Raw genomic sequence first — 21,251 nt, 5'->3', positions numbered from 1 at the left:
TGGAATGCCACTCCAGAGTGTGTGGGAATCTCCCCCCCGGGACTCAGGCTGTACCACCCATGCAGGAGGGTTCAGACCCACTTGGCAACAACGTGACTGTGTCTCAGGACCCTTACAAATGGGCTTGGAGAACGAAGGTCCTGAGCCCACAGGCATCACTTCAAGAGCCTCCCCATGCAGTAAAGTCTCCGGCCATTCTTCTGAACCCCAAACCAGCTCTGTGGGAGCATCCCATAAGATGCAAACACTGTGTGCTCAGGAGGCCACACAGGCCCCCACTATCAACATAGGACCTTCCGAGTCCTAGCATGGGTGGGGGATGTCTCAGTGGCCGCTGCAGGGGAAGGGGCAGTGGGGAGAAAACATGGAGGCCTAGGTGACAAGTTTCCAGGCTCCAGCCCTGAGTCAGTGAAAGAAATGCCTCTTAAAGGACATGTGTATGTTGTCCTCCCATTTAACTTTCTACTTGGGAAAAAGTTTGGTATCTACCCCCATCTCATTAAAAAAAAAAAAAAAAAAAGCTTTAAAAACCGCTATCTAGGCCTTCATTTCCATTGCACGTATTGGGGAGACAGAGACCCAGATGGGAAGGACCTGTCTCTGGTCCCAGTATATTAGTGGCAGAATGGGGACTAGAACTCACATCACCTGACCCTTTAATACCCACCTCTCAGATATCAAAGGCTGGGATGGGTTAATTTATTAAAACTCAAAAGGGAAAACAGAGCCTAAGTTTGTCCTTCCTTTTCAAGGTGACTCTTCCCACTTTAAAAGCAGGCCTCCCTCTGGCCACGGAGCGCACGATGCCCTTGCCCTCCCTGTTCCCACACAACAAATGTTCCCACAAACAAACAGGTGCAGGAGAGGAGCATCACTATGGTCCCCCAGACCCCCTGCTTTGAGTCGCCAGCCTGAGCAGTGACTCAGATGAGCAAAAGGCAGGGAAGGAGGAAGAGACTGAAGTAGAGCTTTGAGGACCTGCTCAAATCCCAGCTTAGCCACTTATTATCTGCGTGACCTTGAGCAAGTCACCAGCCCTCCCAGACTCTCTTTGTCATTGGCTAGCTGTAAAACTAGGGTAATTCCATTGCCTCGTGGGACTGCCTTGAGGATCAGAGTTCATACATGTAGAGAACCTGCGCAGCAATAGTTCATTTTAGTAGTATGAGAAGGATAGCTCGTTTTTGATAAGATCTGAAGATCTTTTCCATGAATTAAGTGCATTAGGCTCTCTGCACATCCACACCAAGGCCAAGCAATGCTGCCCTTCCACATATATTCCTCCCAGCGAGCTCTGCCCTCCGTAGGAATTTGAAACGTCTTCCACCTGTGGTCAGATCCTCTGATAGGGGATCCCCTAAATGCAGTGTGATCAGCCTGAGGAATGCGGTCAAGAAATGGCTCTAGAATCAGTCTGCTGGGTTTCATCTTGGCTGCACTGTTTAATTGCAGACAAGTTCCTTAGCCTTTCCGAGTCTCAGTTTTCTCATCTCTAAAATGGCAATCATAGCAGCGCCTGACTCAGAGGCTTATTGTGAGGAGTAAATGGGACAATGTGTGTGAAATCCTTAGTGCACTGGCTCATCCTTAAAAAGTGGCCAAAAATAATAACTCTTATTATTTGCCCTAAGGTCAACCTTTTCTGCTCATAAAGAAAGTGTGTGAGAGATAAAAGTGCTGGATCGGGGTTGGAGTGATTATCAGTAAAGTTCTGATTCTGCCACAAATTAGCAGCAATGTTGGGCATGACCTTTCCCCTCTCCAGGCCTCAGTTTCCCCATCGGCAGACTAAAAGGGTTGATTAGTTCAGCTCTAACTCTGAAGGTTGTATGGCCGCCCGTGTGGCTTCTGGATGGCCCCAGTCTTCCCAGCTACGCATACAGAGCAGGGCCAGGAAGAGGTCTGGGAAGAAGCCTCTGACCTCCCTAAACCAGTGCTTTGGTTAAGAGAGCTGCTCTGGGGACACTCAAGCCCAGCTGGAGGTTTTGTCTTTACCATTGAGTGTGACCTTGGTACAGTCACTTCACCTCTCCGAGCCTTAGTTCCTTCATCTGTAAAATGGGACCTAAAATGGCATCCAGATTTGAGCCAATGCCTGCACAGCTCTTAGCACACGGAGGAAGAAGTCCGTAACGGCGTGTTGTTTTAATCATCGTTATTGATGCCAGCTTCATGTGGACTCATCCCTGGGCATGTGCTCAGAGCCAATCTGAGTGCACTTGTGACCTTTCCAAGTATTCTTTCTAGTGACAACAAAGCTTCTTATGAGAACAGTAGTCATCCTGGGGACCCACCCAAAGAAGAGGAGTTGGTCAACCTCTGCAGGCCAATAGGCAGGATTCCCATGATTCCAGGGCAGTCTGAAGGAGGTGATAGCCATCTGTCCTTCCCCACCCTGCCCAGAAAACCAGCTCTGCAGGGCTGGAAAGGACCACAGCCTGCATCTTGTCCAGCCCGTCTACCTGGGCTAGGATGCCGGGAGGGGAATAACCTACCCAAGTCCCGTGAGATGTTACTAGACCTAGGACACTTAGCATGTGTAGTATTGAAAAATTTATCTGTTTGATTCTTGGCTTCTCGACTTACAGGCTCAGTGACCTCCCTGGCCTTCATTCCTCATCTGGAAAATGGGGATAATAATAAAACCTGCTTCCTGGGATTGCTGCAAAGATTAAATGAGCATGCATATACATATATACAGATAACTTCTATGCATGTAACATATAACAAGTCCTCTATAAATAGCAATGTCCAATAGAAATATAACGTGAGGCACTATATAATTTTATTTTTTTTTTAAGATTTTATTTATTTATTTGACAGAGAGGGACACAGTGAGAGAGGAAACACAAGCAGGGGGAGCAGGAAGCCTGATGTGGGGCTCGATCCCAGGACCCCGGGATCATGACCTGAGCCAAAGGCAGACGCTTAACGACTGAGCCACCCAGGCGCCCCATATAATTTTAATGACTGAGCCACCCAGGCGCCCAGGCGCCCCATATAATTTTAAATCGTTCCATAGCCACTTTACAAAAAGTAAAAAGGAGAGAAAATTAGTTTGGGTAGTAAATGTCATTTAACCTACCATATCCAAGATATTATCATTTCAACATGGGATCAATACTAAAAAGTTATTAATAGCTTACATTTTTTTTCTTATTAAGTCTTTGAAATCTGGATGGGTTGCAACCTGGGGAGATTTTGGCAATTGTCTGGGATGCTTTTGGTTGTCACAACCAGGGGAGCCTGGGAATGGGCAGCAGTGTGTGCTACTGGTGTGAGACCAGGGACACTGCCAAAAATCCTACAGTGCATAGGACAGCCCCCCCACAGCAAACAATTATGTGGCCCCAAATAGTAACAGTGCCTGTTTTACACACCTAGCATAGTTCACATTAGCCACTTTCCACATCCTGAATAGCCACATGGAACTGGTGGCTACCATATTGGACAGTGCAGTTCTAGAACATAAAACATTCAGACATGCACTTAGAAGGGCCACATTTTTAGGAGTTTGGGTCTTGGTAAATTAGTTTTTCTGTTCATCAGGAATAACTGGCCACATGAGATGTGACTGGTTCACCAGAGTCTGGCTGGCTAAGGACAGAACCCATCTATCTCTGGCTGGTCAGACCCTTCCAAAGTCACCGCCCTCCCCTGGCAGACGACCCTGGGACAGACACTGAACCCTGTTGTTCTTTTCTGGGGAGACAATGCTTCAGGCCCTGCTACCTGCCTGACAGTGCTATTGTGGCTTGGGCAGAAAAGGGCTTTGTCAGGACAGCAGGCCAGGAGACTGCGGGTCAATGGGGCTCATTATATCTGTACTCCCGGGATGCTGATGCCAGCCCTGGGGAAGCCCCGCCTCCTCCTAGAACAAATGGGGAGCCTGAGGCCCAGAGAGGATGTGCAAGGCCCTTCAGTAGATCCCAGCTCCTTCCCCCTCAGCCCACTGCCCTAAAACATGAAACTCCCCTAACTCTGAAAAGCCTTGTCCGAAGCACAGGGGGAAGGCAGTAGTGCCCTTAACCCAGGGCAAGGGAGCCCCTGCCCGGGACCCTGAAATGTAGCGGCCCCACCAATCACAAGCCCAGCCACAAACATATCTATTAAAGAACACAGGTGTGTATCTGTCTCTCAAGATCTGGGCTCAGCTCTGGCACAATGTGACCATGATCTGAACATCCTCTCTTGTGATTAAAAAAGCCCAGGCCAGAAAGAAAGACCACAGATCTCTTGTTCTGTGTCCTTGGAACAAACGCAATCCGAGTTTGAAGGCAGTGAGTGTTTGAGGGTGGCCCTTCTGCCAGCCTCAGAGATGGACGCTGTTTTGTAGCACGTGTTAGATCTGAGCAGCAGAAATTGCTCAGGTAAGAGAAAAGGCCAATTAAATTCTCACGTCCGATCTTCCGTCTCAGGTAGCACAGCTGCCTCTGTAATGAACTATCATTTCCGATCACCCAGTTTCCGGCTTCTCTGTGTTCCAATTCATACTGGACTTGGAGGTACTCACTTCCATGTGGACTCTGGTGCCACATCCCCCCCAAAGTGAGGGGAAGGTCTGGGTGCATTAGGGCCCCTTGAACTTGGATGTGTAATGTTAGTAATACGTATGATTTTCCTTTTCCTTCTAAGCTCTATCTTACCCACCTTGCCCCCAAACCCATGGTCTCACACACACACACACACACACACACACGCAGAAAGAGAGAGAGAAAGAGAGAAAGGAGCTCTCTTATTTGACAGATGAGGAAACTGTTTCTCCTGGAGAGTATGTGACTTGTTTAAAGTCACCCAGAAAGTTGGGGGAAGCCACATGCTGGGAGAACCCATCCCTTGTATCCCAGCTAGAAGTGTATTATACTCTACGTGTAGAGGGTGGAGAGTGATGGGGGGAGGACAGGCTTGGGGGGCAGAGCCTGTTTACTCCTGGTGCCCTCACTAGCTGTGGGACCTCCGGAGCAAGTTTCTCAGAGTATTTCAAATATGGGCTTTTTCTATTCCTATGACTCTTCTGTAAATCTAAAGTTATTTTAAAACCAAAAGGTTTTTTTTAAGTACAGTTTTCTCTCATCTGTACCATGGAGATGGTAATGGTATCTACCAAATGAGATAATGTCTGTACAGGGTTTAAAGATTTTATTTATTTGAGAGAGAAAGAGAGCACAAGCAGGGGGAAGGGCAGAGGGGGAGGGAGAGGGAGAGAGAGAATCTCTCAAGTGGACTCTGAGCCGAGCACGAAGCCTGAAGAAGGGCTCAGTCTCACAACCCTGAGATCATGACCTGAGACAAAACCAAGAGTGGAAAGCTCAACCAACTAAGCCACCCAGGCGCCCCTCTGTAGGGTTTAGTACAGGGTCTGTCTCATAGTGAATACTCCATAAGTAACTTTTTAAAAGCTACCTCCTCCAGGAGGTCAGTGGCCACCATTGCTGGAACTGGCCACTGCTTTCTTGGTGGTCCCATGTCTTCACTACACAGGAACAGGAGTGTATTTCAGTCTAAATGCCAGGCATTTAGTGTGGCCAGTGGGAGCATGCTCTTGATCTTCACTCTTCCACTTCCTAGCTGGGAAACCTGGCAAGTTACTTGATTGCTCTGTGCCTCAGTTTCCTTTCTGTAAATAATAAAAGTCTGTACTGATGTGGTTGTCATGAGGGTTAAATAAACGGGGATTTTTCAGCACTAATAACAGTGCCTGGCCTATAGCAAGCACGGCACAAGTGTGTTTATGGTCCAAGATAGGGTTTCTCTAATTTATTTGTACTATTACCCATAGTAGCCAATATACTTTCCATACCACAGGTTTTTTTCATGGTGATTTGGAAGACACCAGTTTCTAGATAGTAAATCCCATTTTGTTTCTCTCATTAATATAGAAGGTTCTCCAGGGACAGAGAATATGTCTAACTCATTTTGGTCTCCCATCGCTTGGAAGAAGAAATATACTTCTCTCATTCATTACCAAGCGTCTATCATCCGTTCATTCCACACAGACATAGTGGCCATTTTGGGGGCACCTACTTACTGTGTGCCTGTGGTATACCAGTGCCCATTTCAGACCTATGTTGGCAGGGAGGCAGGGAGGCAGGCAAGAAGGGGAAAACTCAGGGTCTCAGACACCACCCCCGCCTGAGAGGGCTCCAACTGGCAGCAGTGCCTTTTCCAACCCCCACGTTCCCACTTCCACCTCGGCCAAAAAATCTCCCCCTCTCCCACCTGTCGGGACCCGTCAACTCTGTCCCTGCGGACGCAACTGGCTGCTGTTCGAACGTTTCGCGGAGCGGCGGCGCCGGGGGACCCTCCTCCTTGCCTCCGGCCGGGGGCGCGACGCGGCGACTCCTTCTCGGGAAGCCCGGCAGCCTCCGCACCCCGGGAGGGCGTGCGCCCCTCTGCGGGCAGCTCGGGCGCTGGGCCCCCGACCCAGGGAGTTGCCCGAGACGCCGGGTGACTCCTCCCCGGGGACCGTCCCCGTCTGGGGCGCGTCATTCTCTCCACCCCTGGGGCCAACCCCGGCAGCTTCTCGCACGCCGGCCACGCCGGGACGAGTTTCGGCCACCTGCTCCGGAGCCCGGGAGCCCCCGGCGCCAGCCGCCCGCGCGTCGGTCCGTCGGTCGGTGCGCGCAGGGCCCATGGAGCTGCCCGCCAGCAATACCAGCTGCCAGAACGGTGCGTGCGGGCCCGAGGAGCCCCGGGTGCGCCGCGCGCTTCGCGCCTTCCCTTCCCCGCCGCTCCTTTCCCTCGCGTCTGCTCCTGCGGGGGCCCAAACCGGGGAGGGCGGGGTCAGCGCGGCTTGTGGTCAGGCCCGTCTTGGCGGGGGAGGGGGGGGTGGGGGGGAGCAGGCTTCTGGCTGACTTCCCCACCTTTGAGGCTGGGGAGCTGAGAGGGCGATTGGGAGGGAAGGGCACACGTGGGGAGGGAGGGGGCAGAGGGGGGCATAATTAACTGGAGGTGGTCAGCCCGAGGTGGGGGTTTTCACGGTAGTTTATGTATCGTTGCTTCAGATTCTCGCACCTGCCCAGGTCTGGTTGTCTCCCTGGGGCCCACCAAAGACAAGGGAGAGGGGCGCAGACACTCACCACCTCCAAACCCACCCGCACCCTGTAGGTGGGAAAGAACAACCCAGGGAGGGATAAGGAAAGACCCTGAGCTTAAGTTGAGTTCTTACCAGGAACCGGGTGGTAGACTAGGCCCTTTACCTGCATTATCTCATTTAACCCTTAACCCTAAAGGGCAGATAGGTATTATTACCTTGCTGTCTCCTTTCTGAAGAGAAAGAAACCGAGGCTCTGAAAAGCCTGATAATTTGCTCAAGCTACTGCAGTGGGGGGAGTGGAATATAAAATTAGAGCTCTTGGATTCTCAAACATGTACTCATACTACTGTACTCCTTTCTTGGTATGTCTGCATGTTCCTATCTCCTCTTGCAATGGCAGCCTGTCGGATAGCCCTGTTTCTCTAACTTCTTTTTCCCAGTGAAGTGTTCAAAGCCAGCTCTGTGGGTGTTGGCTGGCTTTGGTCTCCTGGCCAACAATGCAGTCCATTTTCAGCCTCACCTTCCCCTGGGGAAGAATACGTTCCCTGGTCCTAGCATATTCTGGAAAAGAAGAGGGAATCACCGGGCCCAACACGCATTTGTCTAATGAGCATCCTCCTCAGAACTGGACTTTCTTTGGCCATCAGCCCTCTCTCTTTTTCTTTCTGTCCTCATGGGAAAACTTAATTCAGTGGAGGCTACTGCGCCCCTGGGTGCTCCAGGCCTCCCCAAAACAGGCAAGCTCACCCTTTGGCCCCACCTCCTGGAGATGCACCTTCGGGAGGGCAGGGGAAGGGGGTAGGAATGGGATTGGCCTTCTTCTTGGGAGTCACCTTCCTTGGCCCATGTCCTGGCTCTGGCTCATTTCCTGTGTTCAGGGAACTCCCCAGACTTGACGGTCTAAGCTGAGGAACAGGAGTGAGAGGTCAGACCAAATCTGAGTAGGGATGGAGATGGCTTCTTGTCTCACCTTCTCTTGATTGTGAGACAGGTGTCAGGAAGAGAGATCTCCCATGGCCAAAGACACATGGATGTCCCCTGGTGGGTTCCAGGCCCAGCTCTGCCACTAGGTTTTTGTGAGACTCAAGCAAGTCCTTCCCCTTCTCAGGGCGTCAGTTTTCCTGGCTGCAGGTAAGAGGGTTAGGCAGGCTGTCTTCCCGGGGCTCTCCCAGCACCATTCTGTGCTTCTGTGCCATGGAAGAAAGGTCAATGTCGCCCTTACTTTATTCCACCCAGATGCCACTCTCTGATCCAGACACACTGATGCCAGAGCTGCCTGACCATTAGGGCGCGCCCAGTACAGCCTGGAGTTCTCACTGCTCTGAGGAGAAGTGCCACCCAGGCTTACATCCTTGGCACAGTTTTGAAATTCCAGTTTGAAAAAGACCTTCTACCACCAGAGGTCACGAACTCAGATGCCTACAGGGGCTGAGCACATAACCAAAATGACTGAAGGGAAGCAGATAGGGACACTGGGGCATTGCAAAGGACATGTCCCTTTGTGGGGGCAGCCACTCTCATCTGCAGTCAGTGGTCAGCTCTGGGAAGGTGTGCTCGATGAGGTAAACAGAGGCAGCTCAAAAGCTGAATTTTCATGGGAAATCGGATTTTAAAATGTTGGTAATGAATTCATAGTTTAAAACAACCCTCAGGAGGCCAAATGGAACCCCAGCCTGGCCTTGCTGCCTGCCCCGTGGGGTGTAGGTGACAGTTAAGTGCATGGCTTTGGCATCACACGGGCTTCGGGAACAATCTGGCTTCACTGTGTACCACCAGTGTCGTCTTACTCAGCTTACCAAACTTATCAGGGCCCCGGTTTCTTCCGCTAAAACCGGGACACGATCACTGTGCCATTTCCATGATAGGAATGCTCATGCAAAGCCCCAGAGTGGAGGAGCATGCAGTCCTGGCGTTGGGGGATTACTGGCTGTGCTTTACGTGGTTTTACTGAACTTGGGCAGCTTAGCTCTTCTGACGGAGGGTCTGCCCCTCGGGCCCAAGTTTGTCCTATTATCCTTGGCGTTTGTGCCAGAGGGCAAGCAAGGGTTGGCGGGTTCTGGGGCATGAGGGCTGACTTGGGCTCTCAGGATCTCTAGGACTTGGAAGGCAAACTAAAGAGACGCTCCATGGGACGGCAGGGACAGCGATCCCTCTGAGGCCTCAAGGAGGCCCCAGCCACTGACCACGGGCATCAGAGGTCTTAGAATAAGGCCCGGGAATGGTCAGTTCTAACCAGTAGGCTGCTTATATTTAATTATCTTCAGGCCTAGAAGGGGCTGTGGGCTCTCTAGCCTCACTCCCTCATGTTAACTCTCAGGAGTCTCCATTGTGGCTAGAGGTGGGGATATGGAAGTAAAGAGGCCTCTTGGAGGGGAGAATCCTTGTGTGATCCTGAGCTGTTGGAGGTCCAGAAGCTGGGAGGGGATGCCTAGGAAGGGTGGGAGTTTGGATTCCGTGATGCTTGAGAGCCTGGAAGACCCTGCTTGGTGTGTGGGGCATTAGTACACCTTAGTGGTCATGTGCTGGAGTTCTGAAGTCAGATAGTCTGTGTTCTTAGGCAAGGTGCCTGACCTCTCATGGCCTCTCTTTCCCATCTATGAAATGGGAACTCAAGGCAGCGCTTATCTGACAGATGGTTATAAAAATTGGATGAGTTCGTGCAAATAAAACCCCTAGCTGGGGGTAAGGACTCAGTGAATGTTATTTATTATTGTTAGGTTGAGGCCCATAGTGTGGATGGAGGCCCACTGCAGCTGAACTATGGGGTCTGAACCAGTAGCCAATTCCAGTATTTGAAAGCATGAAGACGTCCCCAGCGTGACTCTCTTATGGTGGTCTTCCCGTCCAGGTTCCCTGATCAGCGTGTACTGCTCCTCCCACCAAGTGGTGTGCCAGATCGTCGGTGACCTCAGCCCCCAGGTGCCCAGCAATGTCACCTCTCACGACTGGAAGGAAAGGTTCAGGCAGAACTACAGCTTCTACATTGGTCTGGGCCTGGCCTTCTTGTCTAGTTTCCTCATCGGCAGCAGCGTCATCCTCAAGAAGAAAGGCCTTCAGCGACTGGTGGCCTCTGGGGCCACACGGGCCGGTAGGGTCCTGGAGGGGAGGGTGGGTGTGGGGTGTTAGGCAGCAGAGCCCCCAACCAGCCCCACGAACCTCCCTTCACAAGGGGGCCCCTGCAGTTGGCGAGCCTGGCCTACATGGTCACAAAAGGCTCATTGTCAACCCTGCTGGGAATCCAATCCACCCGCAGGAGACCTCCCTTTAAAATCCAACATTTCTGGAGAACTTCAAGATATGTTAATTGGGGTACAGATAAGGAAAAGTCTCAGGGCCAAGAATGAGAAACCCCAGATCTAGTCCAGTTTTATTTCTTACCCGCTCTGTCATCCTGGGCAAGCTGAATGGGAATACAAATACCTCTGTCCAGAGCAGTGTCACACACTACTGTGCCCTCCTGGACTCCCAGATAAGGCCCACTCAAGGCCACAAAAGAATTCCTGAGTCTCTGTCCACAAGGATTTGTTTGCTTGGAAAGAAGGTGTATTTCTATGAACCCACCCTGGAGAAAAGGAATCACGTGTAAAAAAATTCATTCCTTTAATTATCATTCACTGCATACCAGCTGTACCAGGTCCCACGCTGGGCGTGGGGACCCAGTGCCCCGTGGGGCATTGAGCCGCACGGGGGACACAGGCAACTGTTCCACAGTGGTTGGCGTGCTCTTCGTCATGGAGAAAATCCAGGACGCTTTGGGGATATTTTGGAGGGCCCAGGCTTGGAAGGTTAGGGGAGGTTTTCTGTAAGAGGTGATCTGGAAGCTGGGACTTGATGAGATGGCCAGGTGAAGGGGAAAAGAGGAGGATGTGGTGTTCCAGGCAGAAAGAAGAGCATGTGCAGAGGCTCCGAGGTGAGAGAGCATGAGTGATGTTAGAAGCTGAAAGTAGCTCAGGATGGCTGGAGCATGGGGCTGGGGGTGGGGGTGGGGGGTAAGAGATGAGGGAAGGGCCAGATCGTGAAGGGTCTTATAAACTGGGCCACAGAGTTTGGGTGCAGTTGTAAGTGACAAAGGTTTTAGGCAGGGGAGAGACATAGTTCAATTGACGATTTGAAAAGATTCCTGGTTGCTGGGTGGACAGTGGATTAGGGGACAAGCCTGGCACCTAGGAGACCAGTTAGGGGAGAAAGACGGCACAACTTGGGCTGGGAGAATTGCGGTGGTAACGGAGACCGTGGTGGAGTCCAGAGATAGCTTTCGAAGTTAGAACTTACTGGGTTTGGTGTTGACTGGCTCCAAGAGGAGGGTAAAACAGAGTCGAGACTGACTCAGCTTTCTGACTTGAGCAACTGGGGAGATGAGGGTGTTGTTTTCTGAGATGAAGAATGCAGTATGAGCAGGTTTATGGGACTATGATGGTTCAAGTTTGGACATGTTCAATGTAGTGTTCTGCGGGACACTGCTTTGGAAGCAAACTCCTAGGGTTCCAATTCTAGGTCTTCCATTCCTGGTGATGTGATCCTGCGCAAGGGAAGTGTTTTCTTCTGTGCCTCAGTCTCTTCATCTGTAAAATGGGATTCAGAACAGTTCCAACCACTAGGATTCTTGTGAAGATAAGTAGTGTGTTTACAAAGAGGCTTGGCCCAGAGTCAACACGAGGATTGGCGTTACTGGGAGGGCCCGGCAGGCAGTTGGATGCCCAGGTCTAGAGCCAGGTGCTCTCTGAAATGGAGAGCTGTGAGGTGTGGGGAGGAAGTCAGGAGCAATGGTCTTGGCTGCTCTGTCCTGTACTTCTGGACAAGTGTCCGAAAGTCCACCATGTGAACCGAACAAACACAATTCTGGGCATCATAGCGTCTCCATTTTAGTGGGAGAAATGTCAGAAAAGAAACACATTAACTCAAATTATAAATAAGTACCACGAAGGAGAAGAGCTAGTGATGAAAGAGAATCCCAACAGGGCAAAAAACAGAGATAAAGGGGTCAGGGAGGGCATCTTAGGGGAAGCAACATTCAAGCAAAGTCCTGAAGAGTGAGTGTAGATATAAGCAAATATCATCAAGAAGACTATCCCTGACACGGAAAAGCAAAGGTCTTCAGGCCAAAAAGAGCTCATCCGTTTGGAGGAACTAGAAGAAAGCTGAGTGGCAAGATAATGGTAAGAAGAGTGGCAAGAGATGCTTTTGGAGATGTGAACATGGTCAAAACTATGAACTGGCTTGTTTAGGATTTTGGTCTTTTATAGAGTATTTGGAAGCCATTGGCCTGTTACAAGCTGAGGAGTGACAGTCTGCTTTACAGTCTTAAAGACCATCAGCTACTGTGAGGGAATGGGTTATAAAGGGATGGTGAGAGTGGCACCAGATGAACCTGGGGAGGCTGTTGCCTCACCCCAGGCCAGAGGGGGTAGTGCCTTGGAGTCAGGTGGGGCGGACACATGTGAGATGCTCTTTGGAGAGGGAAACAGCAGGATGGATGGAACACAGAAGGTGAAGGAGTGGGAGAGTCAAGGGTGATTTCCTGGGTTCTGGCTTAAGCAACTAGGTACATGGAGGTACCACTTACTGAATTTCCTTTGGTGGGTGGGTGGCATTTAAAATCAAGAGTTCTATTTAGGACAGTGTTTGGGATGCCTGTGAGAGATCCAAGAGATGTCAAGTAAGCAATTGGACATTCGTCTAGGCTCAGAAGGAAGGCTCAGTGCACATATATGAAATAAGGACACCAGTGTAAAGATGGTATGTGAAACTTTGGGAATGGATAAAGTCGCCCAGGAGGGGACCCAGAGGCACGCCCAGAGGACCAACCACAGGGAACATATATTGAACCCTTCAAGACTGGGGAGTGAAGGTAGAGATGGGAAAGGTGCCTGAGAAAGCATGGCCAAGCTCTAACTTTTTGTCCATTCCTTTCTGCAGTGGATGGAGGGTATGGCTACCTGAAGAATGCCATGTGGTGGGCTGGATTTCTCACCAGTAAGTGGGCTCTTTCCTAACAACACTGACCCATTGATGGCAGAAGCAGAGATGAAAAGAGGGGTGAATGGGGCCATTTCTGTCTTCATTGTGCAAAGTGTGAATCTCAATGGGAAAACCTTGGCAATCTTTGCAGGAAGAACATCTTCCCTGTATTTCAGATTACATTCTCCACCCAAAGTCAGTCCATCCATGAAACGTGTATCCCCAGAGAGGCTTGTAGAGAGCTGCTAATGTTAGAGGTGTCATTTCTCAACTTCCCTTGAAACAGAGAGAGTTATCACTGCCGGTTGGAGTCTCTTGGGGCTCCTCAGCCAGGTTTTCCATCCAGAGGCAGTGTGTTGGCTCACTTAGAGCATGGCTGGTCTGCCACTTAAAGTTTGCCCAGATTTGCACATTCACACATTTCCCCTGCTTTCCATCACCCTTGCTGGCTTTCAAACCCTAATTCTTTCGAATGGAAGATTACCCAGCTTTCCATTTATAAATCAGGTTTTGATCCCAGTCTTAGCCAGGGCTACCACATTCATCCTCTCCTTTCAAAGGGCAGACCCAGGTCATTCTTTACCAGCAGAGACAGAAAATGCACTTGCAGGAGTCTGCAAACTAGAAACTCAAATGTGGAGAATTAGGCCCTGTGAGGACGTCAGACTTTCTAACCACCTGCCCACAGTTCCTCTGGGAGAGATGGCTCCACGACGAAGTGGTACCTGGAGAATCAGTAACTAAATGTTTCTTTTTTTGGAAATTAACACTTTCTAGAATTCATCTTAAGATACAGACCAAACATGAGCAGTCCCTGAGGTACACTTACCGGTGGCCTGGACTAGAAGCCAAGATGCCGAAGGAACAGGAAGGCGTCCTTCCACAAACATGTCGTGTGACCTTGGACTCTGGGCCTGGCTTGCCCATCTTTAAAATGGAAGGATTTGGGGCGCCTGGGTGGCTCAGATGGTTAAGCATTTGCCTTCGGCTCAGGTCATGATCCCGGGGTCCCGGGATCGAGCCCCACGTCTGACTCCTGACTCGGCGGGGAGCCTGCTTCTCCCTTGCCCTCTGCCTCTCCCCTGCTCATGCTCTCGGTCTCTCTCTGTATCTCTCTGTTTCAAATGAATAAATAAAATCTTAAAAAATAAATAAATAAATAAAATAAAATGGAAGGATTTGATCAGGAGAGTCTGGGCCTGACCGTCCAAGCAGATTCGCTAGGGGGAAAGCGTAAGGACCAAGACTTTAGGGAATGTGGGCCCGAGATTCTGTGAGTGGCTGATCACTAAATGAAGCTGTCTCTACCCAGGTTAGTGTGGGCTGGAGACGGTGCGTCGAAGCCACACGAGCCTGTTTTCTCCCTTCGTTTCTTAGTGGCTGCTGGAGAAGTTGCCAACTTCGGGGCCTACGCATTTGCCCCTGCGACAGTCGTCACGCCTCTGGGAGCGCTGAGTGTCCTCATAAGGTTATCGTCACCTCTCTTGCTGTCTCTGCCTCCTTCCTATTTTCAGTTTGTGGATGTCTGGAACTGTGAGTGGGGTCACCTGCCACTTGCAGTCAGGGACCTGGGTCGGTCCCAGCTCCCAGAAAGAGGCACTATGCTGGCTGGAGCTCCCGAGCCCTGGATTCTTTGCTGCCTCTTGTCCTAGCATGCCCTCCAACGACTGGCCAGTAGCGGGGCAGGCCACGCCCAGAGCAGTGGGAAGGGCTTCCAGGGCCACCAAGCTGAACGTCTCACGTCAACGTTTTGGTGTGTCAGTAGGCGCAGCATACAAGTTGAAAAGCATGAGCTCTAACCTTAAGCTCTGCCGCTTAGTAACTACATTACCATGGACCAGTCACTTAACTACCCTAAGCCTCAGTTTCCCCATCTGCTCAGTGGCGATGCTAATAATCCCTACCTGAAGGCATTTCTTCAAGGACTACGTGGGCTTCCCATTGCCACATTCTTCTTGAACTATAAGCATAGTTCCTCCGTGGGGGTCTTGGAGCCCCATTTGAAGCTGGCTGTGATTATTGGCTTAACCTGGGAGTCTTGGTAAATCCCAGCGAACCACACCCAGCACCCACAGTTTCCTCTGTTTTGTTTTACCCTCTTGATGACAATTTTGTAACATTTACCCAGTCGAAAATAAACAGAGGCATGCCTCACATGACACAGCGGGCTGATGTAGCTGAGATAGCACTATGGCATATCTGACGATGTGCAAATGCCCACTCCCAGGAAGTTAGGAGGGGTGGGGAATCCTCCACTGTGTGACCTCTGCCTATGCCAATGCCCCCAGACTCTCTTGAATGCAGATGTTTTGGGTGGTTTTAGAGGAGAGATGGAAGACATTCAGAGGAGCTCAGACATCAATCCCCTCTCTCTTGATACCTTAAACCAGAATTTTGGGGAGTAATTCAGTCCTAGATCAGCCAACTGCTTTTTACCGTAAGCTCAGGTTACCTTCATAAAGAAACAGAAACCTGCCCTGTGATCACACCTGTCTTGCCCAATTTCCTTCCCTTCTTCCCTCACCTCTGCCACCTCATCTGAGGAGGTGAGGGGAATGAAAATCATATCACCAAGGAATAGCAGGAAACTGGAGGCGTTTTGCCCAGGAAAGAGAAAACTCAGGGAAGTCACTGGGATTCTCCTTAATGAGGTGTAGAGGAAAACGCATAGGTTTTATAATTAGACAGAAATTCAGCTAAAATCCTGGCCCTGCTACTTACCAGTTGTATGACCTTGCCAAGTTATTTTAACTTCTATGAGATTGTTTTCTCATCTATAAAATGGAGATAGTATATTTTACTTCTCAAAGAGTTGTGACATGTTAATGAGGTATAGTAAGTAGAAAATTCCTAGCATAATACCTACTCCATAATATAAGCCCAAAACATAGTGCCTGTAATTGTCATTGTGGTTGTTTATATTGGCATATACAAATGGAACAAGGAATAGCTCTGTATGACTCAAGGAATAGAAATAGGACCATGAGTAGAAATTACCATACTTTTGGTAATTAGAATGAACCTACGATAGATTCATTTACTTTGTGAAGGGGTCAGTTGCTTGCCATCAGAAGTATACAAGCCAAGCCTGAAAGCAGTCTGTTGGTAATGTTAAGGGAAGATGTGCTCTTTGGGTAGGAAGTTAGACAAGAATGCCCTGAAGGGCTTTTCTGACTCTTCTGTTTGGGGATCCCTTTAGTCTTTGAAGTGAAAGAAATCCACAAGTATGTCGATTCCTCCAGCACACACTGTAACCCTCCCATAAATTTCTATTTCAAACGTTTTGGGGGAAGAGTAGTGAGTCCTGATCTGTTCTTCTCCACGAATGCTTGCTCAGCCCCCATTTTCCTTCAGAATGCTGGGACAGGCCTGGCTGCTAAACCGTCTCTCCCATGTCCTCGTGCAGTGCCATCCTGTCCTCATACTTCCTGGGAGAGAATCTGAATCTGCTGGGGAAGCTGGGCTGTGTGATCTGTGTGGCCGGCAGCACAGTGATGGTGATACACGCCCCCGAGGAAGAGAAGGTCTCCACCGTTGTTGAGATGGCTGCCAAAATGAAAGACACAGGTAGGCTCCCCCCACCCCATGAGTAGGAAGACACTGGGGAATGAACCCCAGGAAGGTCTAACTGGGGGCTGACCATGCCAGGTGCTGCCACCTGGAGGCAAAGGAAGCTAAAGAAGGAAAGTTGGGGGGCTGGTCCTAGGGTTAGCTCACGGGCTTCCCAGGCTGATGCATGTTGATGTTATTTATCATGTGTTTATTTTGTGCCAGGCACAGTTCTAAATATGTTCTATGCATTATCCTGGTCTGTTCAGGCTGCTATAACAGAATACCACAGACTGGGTGGCTTATAAACTGCAGAAATGTATTTCTTACAGTTCTGGAGGCTGGGAAGTCCAAGATCAAGGCCCTGGTAGATTTGGTTCATAAACGGCCAACTTCTCTCTGTGGCCTCACCTCACATGGTGGAAGGGGTGAGGGAGCTCTCTGGGGTCTCTTCTACAGGAACACTAATCCCATTCATGAGGGTGCCACCCTCATGACCTAATCACCTTCCAAAGGCCTCATGTCCAAATACCATCACATGGGGATTAACGGGGGTTGGGGGGACGACACAGTCTTGTAGCATGCATTATCTCATTTAACCCCGCAAAAAAAAGATCTATCAGGAAGGTCCTATTATTAGGCCTGTTTTACAAATAAGGAAATGGAGGTCTTGTGGTTAATTAATAACCTGCCCCAATTATTAAAAAGTTGTGACGTGAGCCTGGAACCCATGTCTGCCTGACTTTAGAGCCCAAGTCCTTACTGCTATATCCCATGACCATGGTTAGAGGGCTCTAAAAACTAACTGCATCCTCTGCAGCTCAGATTATCCATGTCCCACCCCTTCTGAAGGGTACATCGTGTTTGCTGTGCTTCTGCTGGTGTTCTGCCTCATCCTCATCTTCGTCATCGCCCCACGCTACGGACAAAGGAATATCCTCGTTTACATCGTCATCTGCTCGCTGATCGGGGCCTTCTCCGTGTCCGCCGTCAAGGGCCTGGGCATCACCATTAAGAACTTCTTCCAGGGAATGCCCGTTGTGCGGCATCCCCTCCCCTACATCCTGTCCCTCGTCCTGGCACTTTCTCTCAGCACTCAGGTCAACTTCCTTAACAGGGCACTAGACATTTTTAATACCTCCCTGGTGTTCCCCATCTATTATGTGTTCTTCACCACGGTGGTGGTTACCTCCTCCACTATCCTCTTCAAGGAATGGTACAGCATGTCTGCAGTGGACATTGTGGGCACCCTCTCTGGCTTTGTCACCATCATTCTGGGTGTGTTCATGCTTCATGCTTTCAAAGACCTGGACATCAGCCACACCAGCTTACCCCACATGCACAAAAACCCAACCCCCTCTCCCACCCCTGAGCCCACTGTCATTAGACTAGAAGACAAGAATGTCCTTGTGGATAGCATAGAACTCTCCAGCACCCCATCACCAGAAGAAAAGCCCAAAGTATTTATAATCCACTCTTAAAGCTTGGAATCCATGAGTGAGAAGATGAGCTCTACGGTACAGCCTGACCTCTCCATTTCAGAGGCACCTGGTTATCTTCACCAGCCCTGTTACCAATGGGCTCTCTTTTCTTGAGATGTTCATCTATACCTCATCACTGTTTCTAGAAGGAAAGTCCCTACCCAGTGAGTGGTGGTGGCAGAACTTCGTGGAAACAGCCTCAGTGACTGAATACATTGGTGCCAGCAGGTCCCCTGGACCTCCCTTCCCACTTGTTTCCTCAGTGCCATTGCTGTGTTGGTGAGAAGAAGAGAGAATTTGACCCGCTGAATGTAGCACAGGCCAAGACCTTCCCTGAGATGCTGGTTGTCGGGAAATCCTTAGCACTGGTTCTCCTGAGACTGAATCCCATTCCTCGGCCCAAGGATGAAGTGCAGCGGGTTCCTAGAGGCCCAGACAGCAATTCATCATGCCCCGCCTCCCCCCCGCCCCCATCCAGAGCTGACAACTAATGTAACACGTCCTGCTGCTTTTGCCACTTGGTCTTTGGAGACAAAAGCATGACCTCAGCTGACCTTCTTACTGTGAAAACCATCTGATGTCTCAAGGAACATTTCCACCAACCCCATTCCCCGAGCACTCCAGCCTGGAGGTCAGCATCTTATTTTCCGTCCACTCTGCCCCAATCCCTGCCCCTTCCATCTCTCTTTCTGGCCAAAGGAGTTGTCACTGAGACATTCGGGCAATTACCTTAGAACTCAAAACAAAATGACAAGAACAACAACAAAAGATCCTCCACAGCCAAGCTCTGCTGGTGCAACCCAGTGTTTCATTTTGCCTCACTCTGGAAAGAGAACAGCATTTGCACTGCTCTTAAAAGTAGTCTGGCTGTCAAGATAGAATTTGGCAGAACGCACTTTCCTTTTCCTCAAGGAGTCAACCAAAATATGATTTGGGGAGATGGGGAGAAGGAGGAGCAATGTTGGGATTTGGCAGAAAGCAGCCATAGGCCCTCTAGAAACCTGGCGCTAACTTTTGTGTTTACTCTGGTGCCCAACCAAGAACCCAGGTGGAAGGGGCTCCGGGTAATTTCTGGGATGTAGCCTTAGAGGCCTGAGCAGTGGGATCAGCTTTGAACTTTACTGACCAGTGGGGCGCAGGCTTGGCATGGGGTGCATTCTGGCTGTTGATCAGATCGCCCCCAAGCACCCAATCCCACTGATGAGCTCCCCGCCCCGGGAAGCAGCAGGTCATGACTGTTCCACCACCATCTGCTCTGGGGACTGCCTTTAGTCCCCTCACATTTGACCAGAAGCTTTCAAAACACAAGAGCAGCTAGAGAGAGAGAATTTCCTTCTTGTCTTCTTTCTAGCTCCAAGAGTATGGGAGTTGGTTGAAGGACCACTGAAAGGGAAGTAAGAGAGCCAGTATATCTGTAAAGAGGGAAGGCTTGGTCCTCAGCCCCCAGGTGGGCACGGAGCCTCCCCTGTATAACCCTATACCTGTGTCCTGTGTTGATGTCCCATGCCCTAAGCACAGCCAAACCCGGGCCGGACTCTTGCTGGCCTTGAAGCTCCAAAGGCTTGGCTGACCCACAGACTGGCTTCCTGCACTTCCAGCCTCAAAACCCCGGTTTTTAATGAATGTGGATTTCTGTCTGTAACTAAAATCAATGCAACATGTTGGATCTTGAGAATGGCAGTCATCTAAGGGCCCTGAGAGTGTGGTCTACAGGGTCAAGAATAAAGACCTCTGAGTATGTTTACTTGATATTTGTGTCTTGGCCTTCTTTGAATACGGAACAATTAAACTGGTTTGTCTGGTGCTGAGGGGCTGGTGCTCAATCCCTGGAGGGTTGTGGCTGCCAAGTAAGTCCCTCCGGTAGCTTTCGTAGCTGCACACCCTCACTGCAGTGGGAAAGGCCGTTTTGGGAATAGTCCGTTGAAGATATTCATCCCTTGTTAATGCCTGAGCCCTTACTGGGAACCAGGCACAGTACTAAGAGCTTCATGTGAATTCTTTAAGTCCTCACAAATCCCCAAGGTAGATATATTTTTTTATCCCCATTTTATATATGAGGAAAGGGTCTCAGGGAGGTTAAGTAATCGCCCGAGGTCAAACAGCCAGAAGAATCTAAGCCTAGAGTCTTAACCACCAGGCAGTGTCTCTCTCCAAAGGTTGCCAAACGAAGGTTGGCATTACTTTGTTCTTTTCTTTTCTTGTCATCTGCGCTGTTTCCCCTGTCTGGACAGAAGCCCCATCGGAGTTGGTCTTAATTTGCTGCTTATTCTCAATGCATAACACATAGTCGGTACTCATAAAAACATTTACTGAATGAAGAAACAATACTGTTCCAATAGTCCTTCTTTGCCCAGACTCTCTTGGGGGCCAGCTCTGGATTCAGAGCAGATCTTAATGAACCCCTGACATGTCCAGCAGAGCAACTCTAAAACTGTCGCAGTCAGCAGTTTCTGAGCCCTTGGCCTGTGCCGGGCACAGGTGGGTGCTATCACGTGGAGCACTTCCCTGATGATCACAACACTTTTAAGGGAGGTGTTATTCCCGAGGTATAGTGAAAAGAGCCTCAGGGTTCTGGAACTCATACACTCTCACGCATCTAGTAAGCAGCAGAGCTGGGACGTGGACCCAGGTCTGTCCATCCAGGCTTTATGCATTATGTTGCTGACCAATCTAGGACTAGTGGCTGGTTTAGATGATGGAGCTAAGCAGGGAGGGGTGTTGGGTAAGGGGCTGATTTCATGAGCAGGCATTGTAGTAAAGCATTTGTGTTTGATGCCTTTGAAATCCTTAGGCAATCTCAAAACCCTGAGAAGTTAGAAAAATAGAATCAGATACCAAAGACCTCCCAGGGCTTTTGTGAAGATTCAATGAGATCATTCACATAAAGAAAGTAGGCTACAAAGCCAGCATATGTTAAATACTCAGTAAATGTTACCTCCTCTCATGGTTATTATGATTCTCTCTTAGAGAACCTTAGAATTGAGGTGGGAGTCAAATGAGACAATAAAGGTGAGGTCCTTTTGCAACTCAGAGGCACCAATGGATGTGAGCTGTTATCACGCAGGGCTCTGGAGTCCGAAAGCCTACCCAACACCAGCCTTGGCTCGGCACCTGCCCACCCAGCCCAAGAGACCTTGCGCAAGTCTCTCCCCACTTTGAAGTGCATCTTACCTAGCAATAGGATGAGGAGGCGAACACAGGATCTCGGTTGTCTCCTAAACACATTA

At 49.9% G+C, this 21,251-nt stretch overlaps 1 protein-coding gene across 1 annotated transcript; it reads left to right on the top strand.

Annotated features, from left to right (window-relative positions):
* Positions 1-6,526: 6,526 nt before the first annotated feature.
* NIPAL4 (NIPA like domain containing 4) lies at positions 6,527-19,762 on the top strand. Its single transcript, XM_021701135.2, has 6 exons — positions 6,527-6,669; positions 9,885-10,124; positions 12,953-13,009; positions 14,372-14,462; positions 16,401-16,561; positions 17,396-19,762. Exons 1-6 carry the CDS (start codon positions 6,633-6,635, stop codon positions 18,022-18,024), a joined length of 1,215 nt encoding a protein of 404 aa, XP_021556810.2. The 5' UTR covers positions 6,527-6,632; the 3' UTR covers positions 18,025-19,762.
* Positions 19,763-21,251: the final 1,489 nt, after the last annotated feature.

This window comes from Neomonachus schauinslandi, chromosome 7, assembly GCF_002201575.2.
Source record: "Neomonachus schauinslandi chromosome 7, ASM220157v2, whole genome shotgun sequence".
NCBI lineage: Eukaryota > Metazoa > Chordata > Mammalia > Carnivora > Phocidae > Neomonachus > Neomonachus schauinslandi.
The sequence above is the reverse complement of the archived record's forward strand: the minus strand, read 5'-3'. Positions and strand labels throughout refer to the sequence as shown.

Coding starts and splice junctions, on each gene's coding strand:
- NIPAL4 (XM_021701135.2), top strand. CDS start 6,633: ATGGAGCTGCCCGCCAGCAATACCAGCTGCCAGAACG. Junction 6,670..9,884: donor CAATACCAGCTGCCAGAACG/GTGCGTGCGGGC, acceptor CTTCCCGTCCAG/GTTCCCTGATCAGCGTGTAC. Junction 13,010..14,371: donor GTGGGCTGGATTTCTCACCA/GTAAGTGGGCTC, acceptor TTCGTTTCTTAG/TGGCTGCTGGAGAAGTTGCC.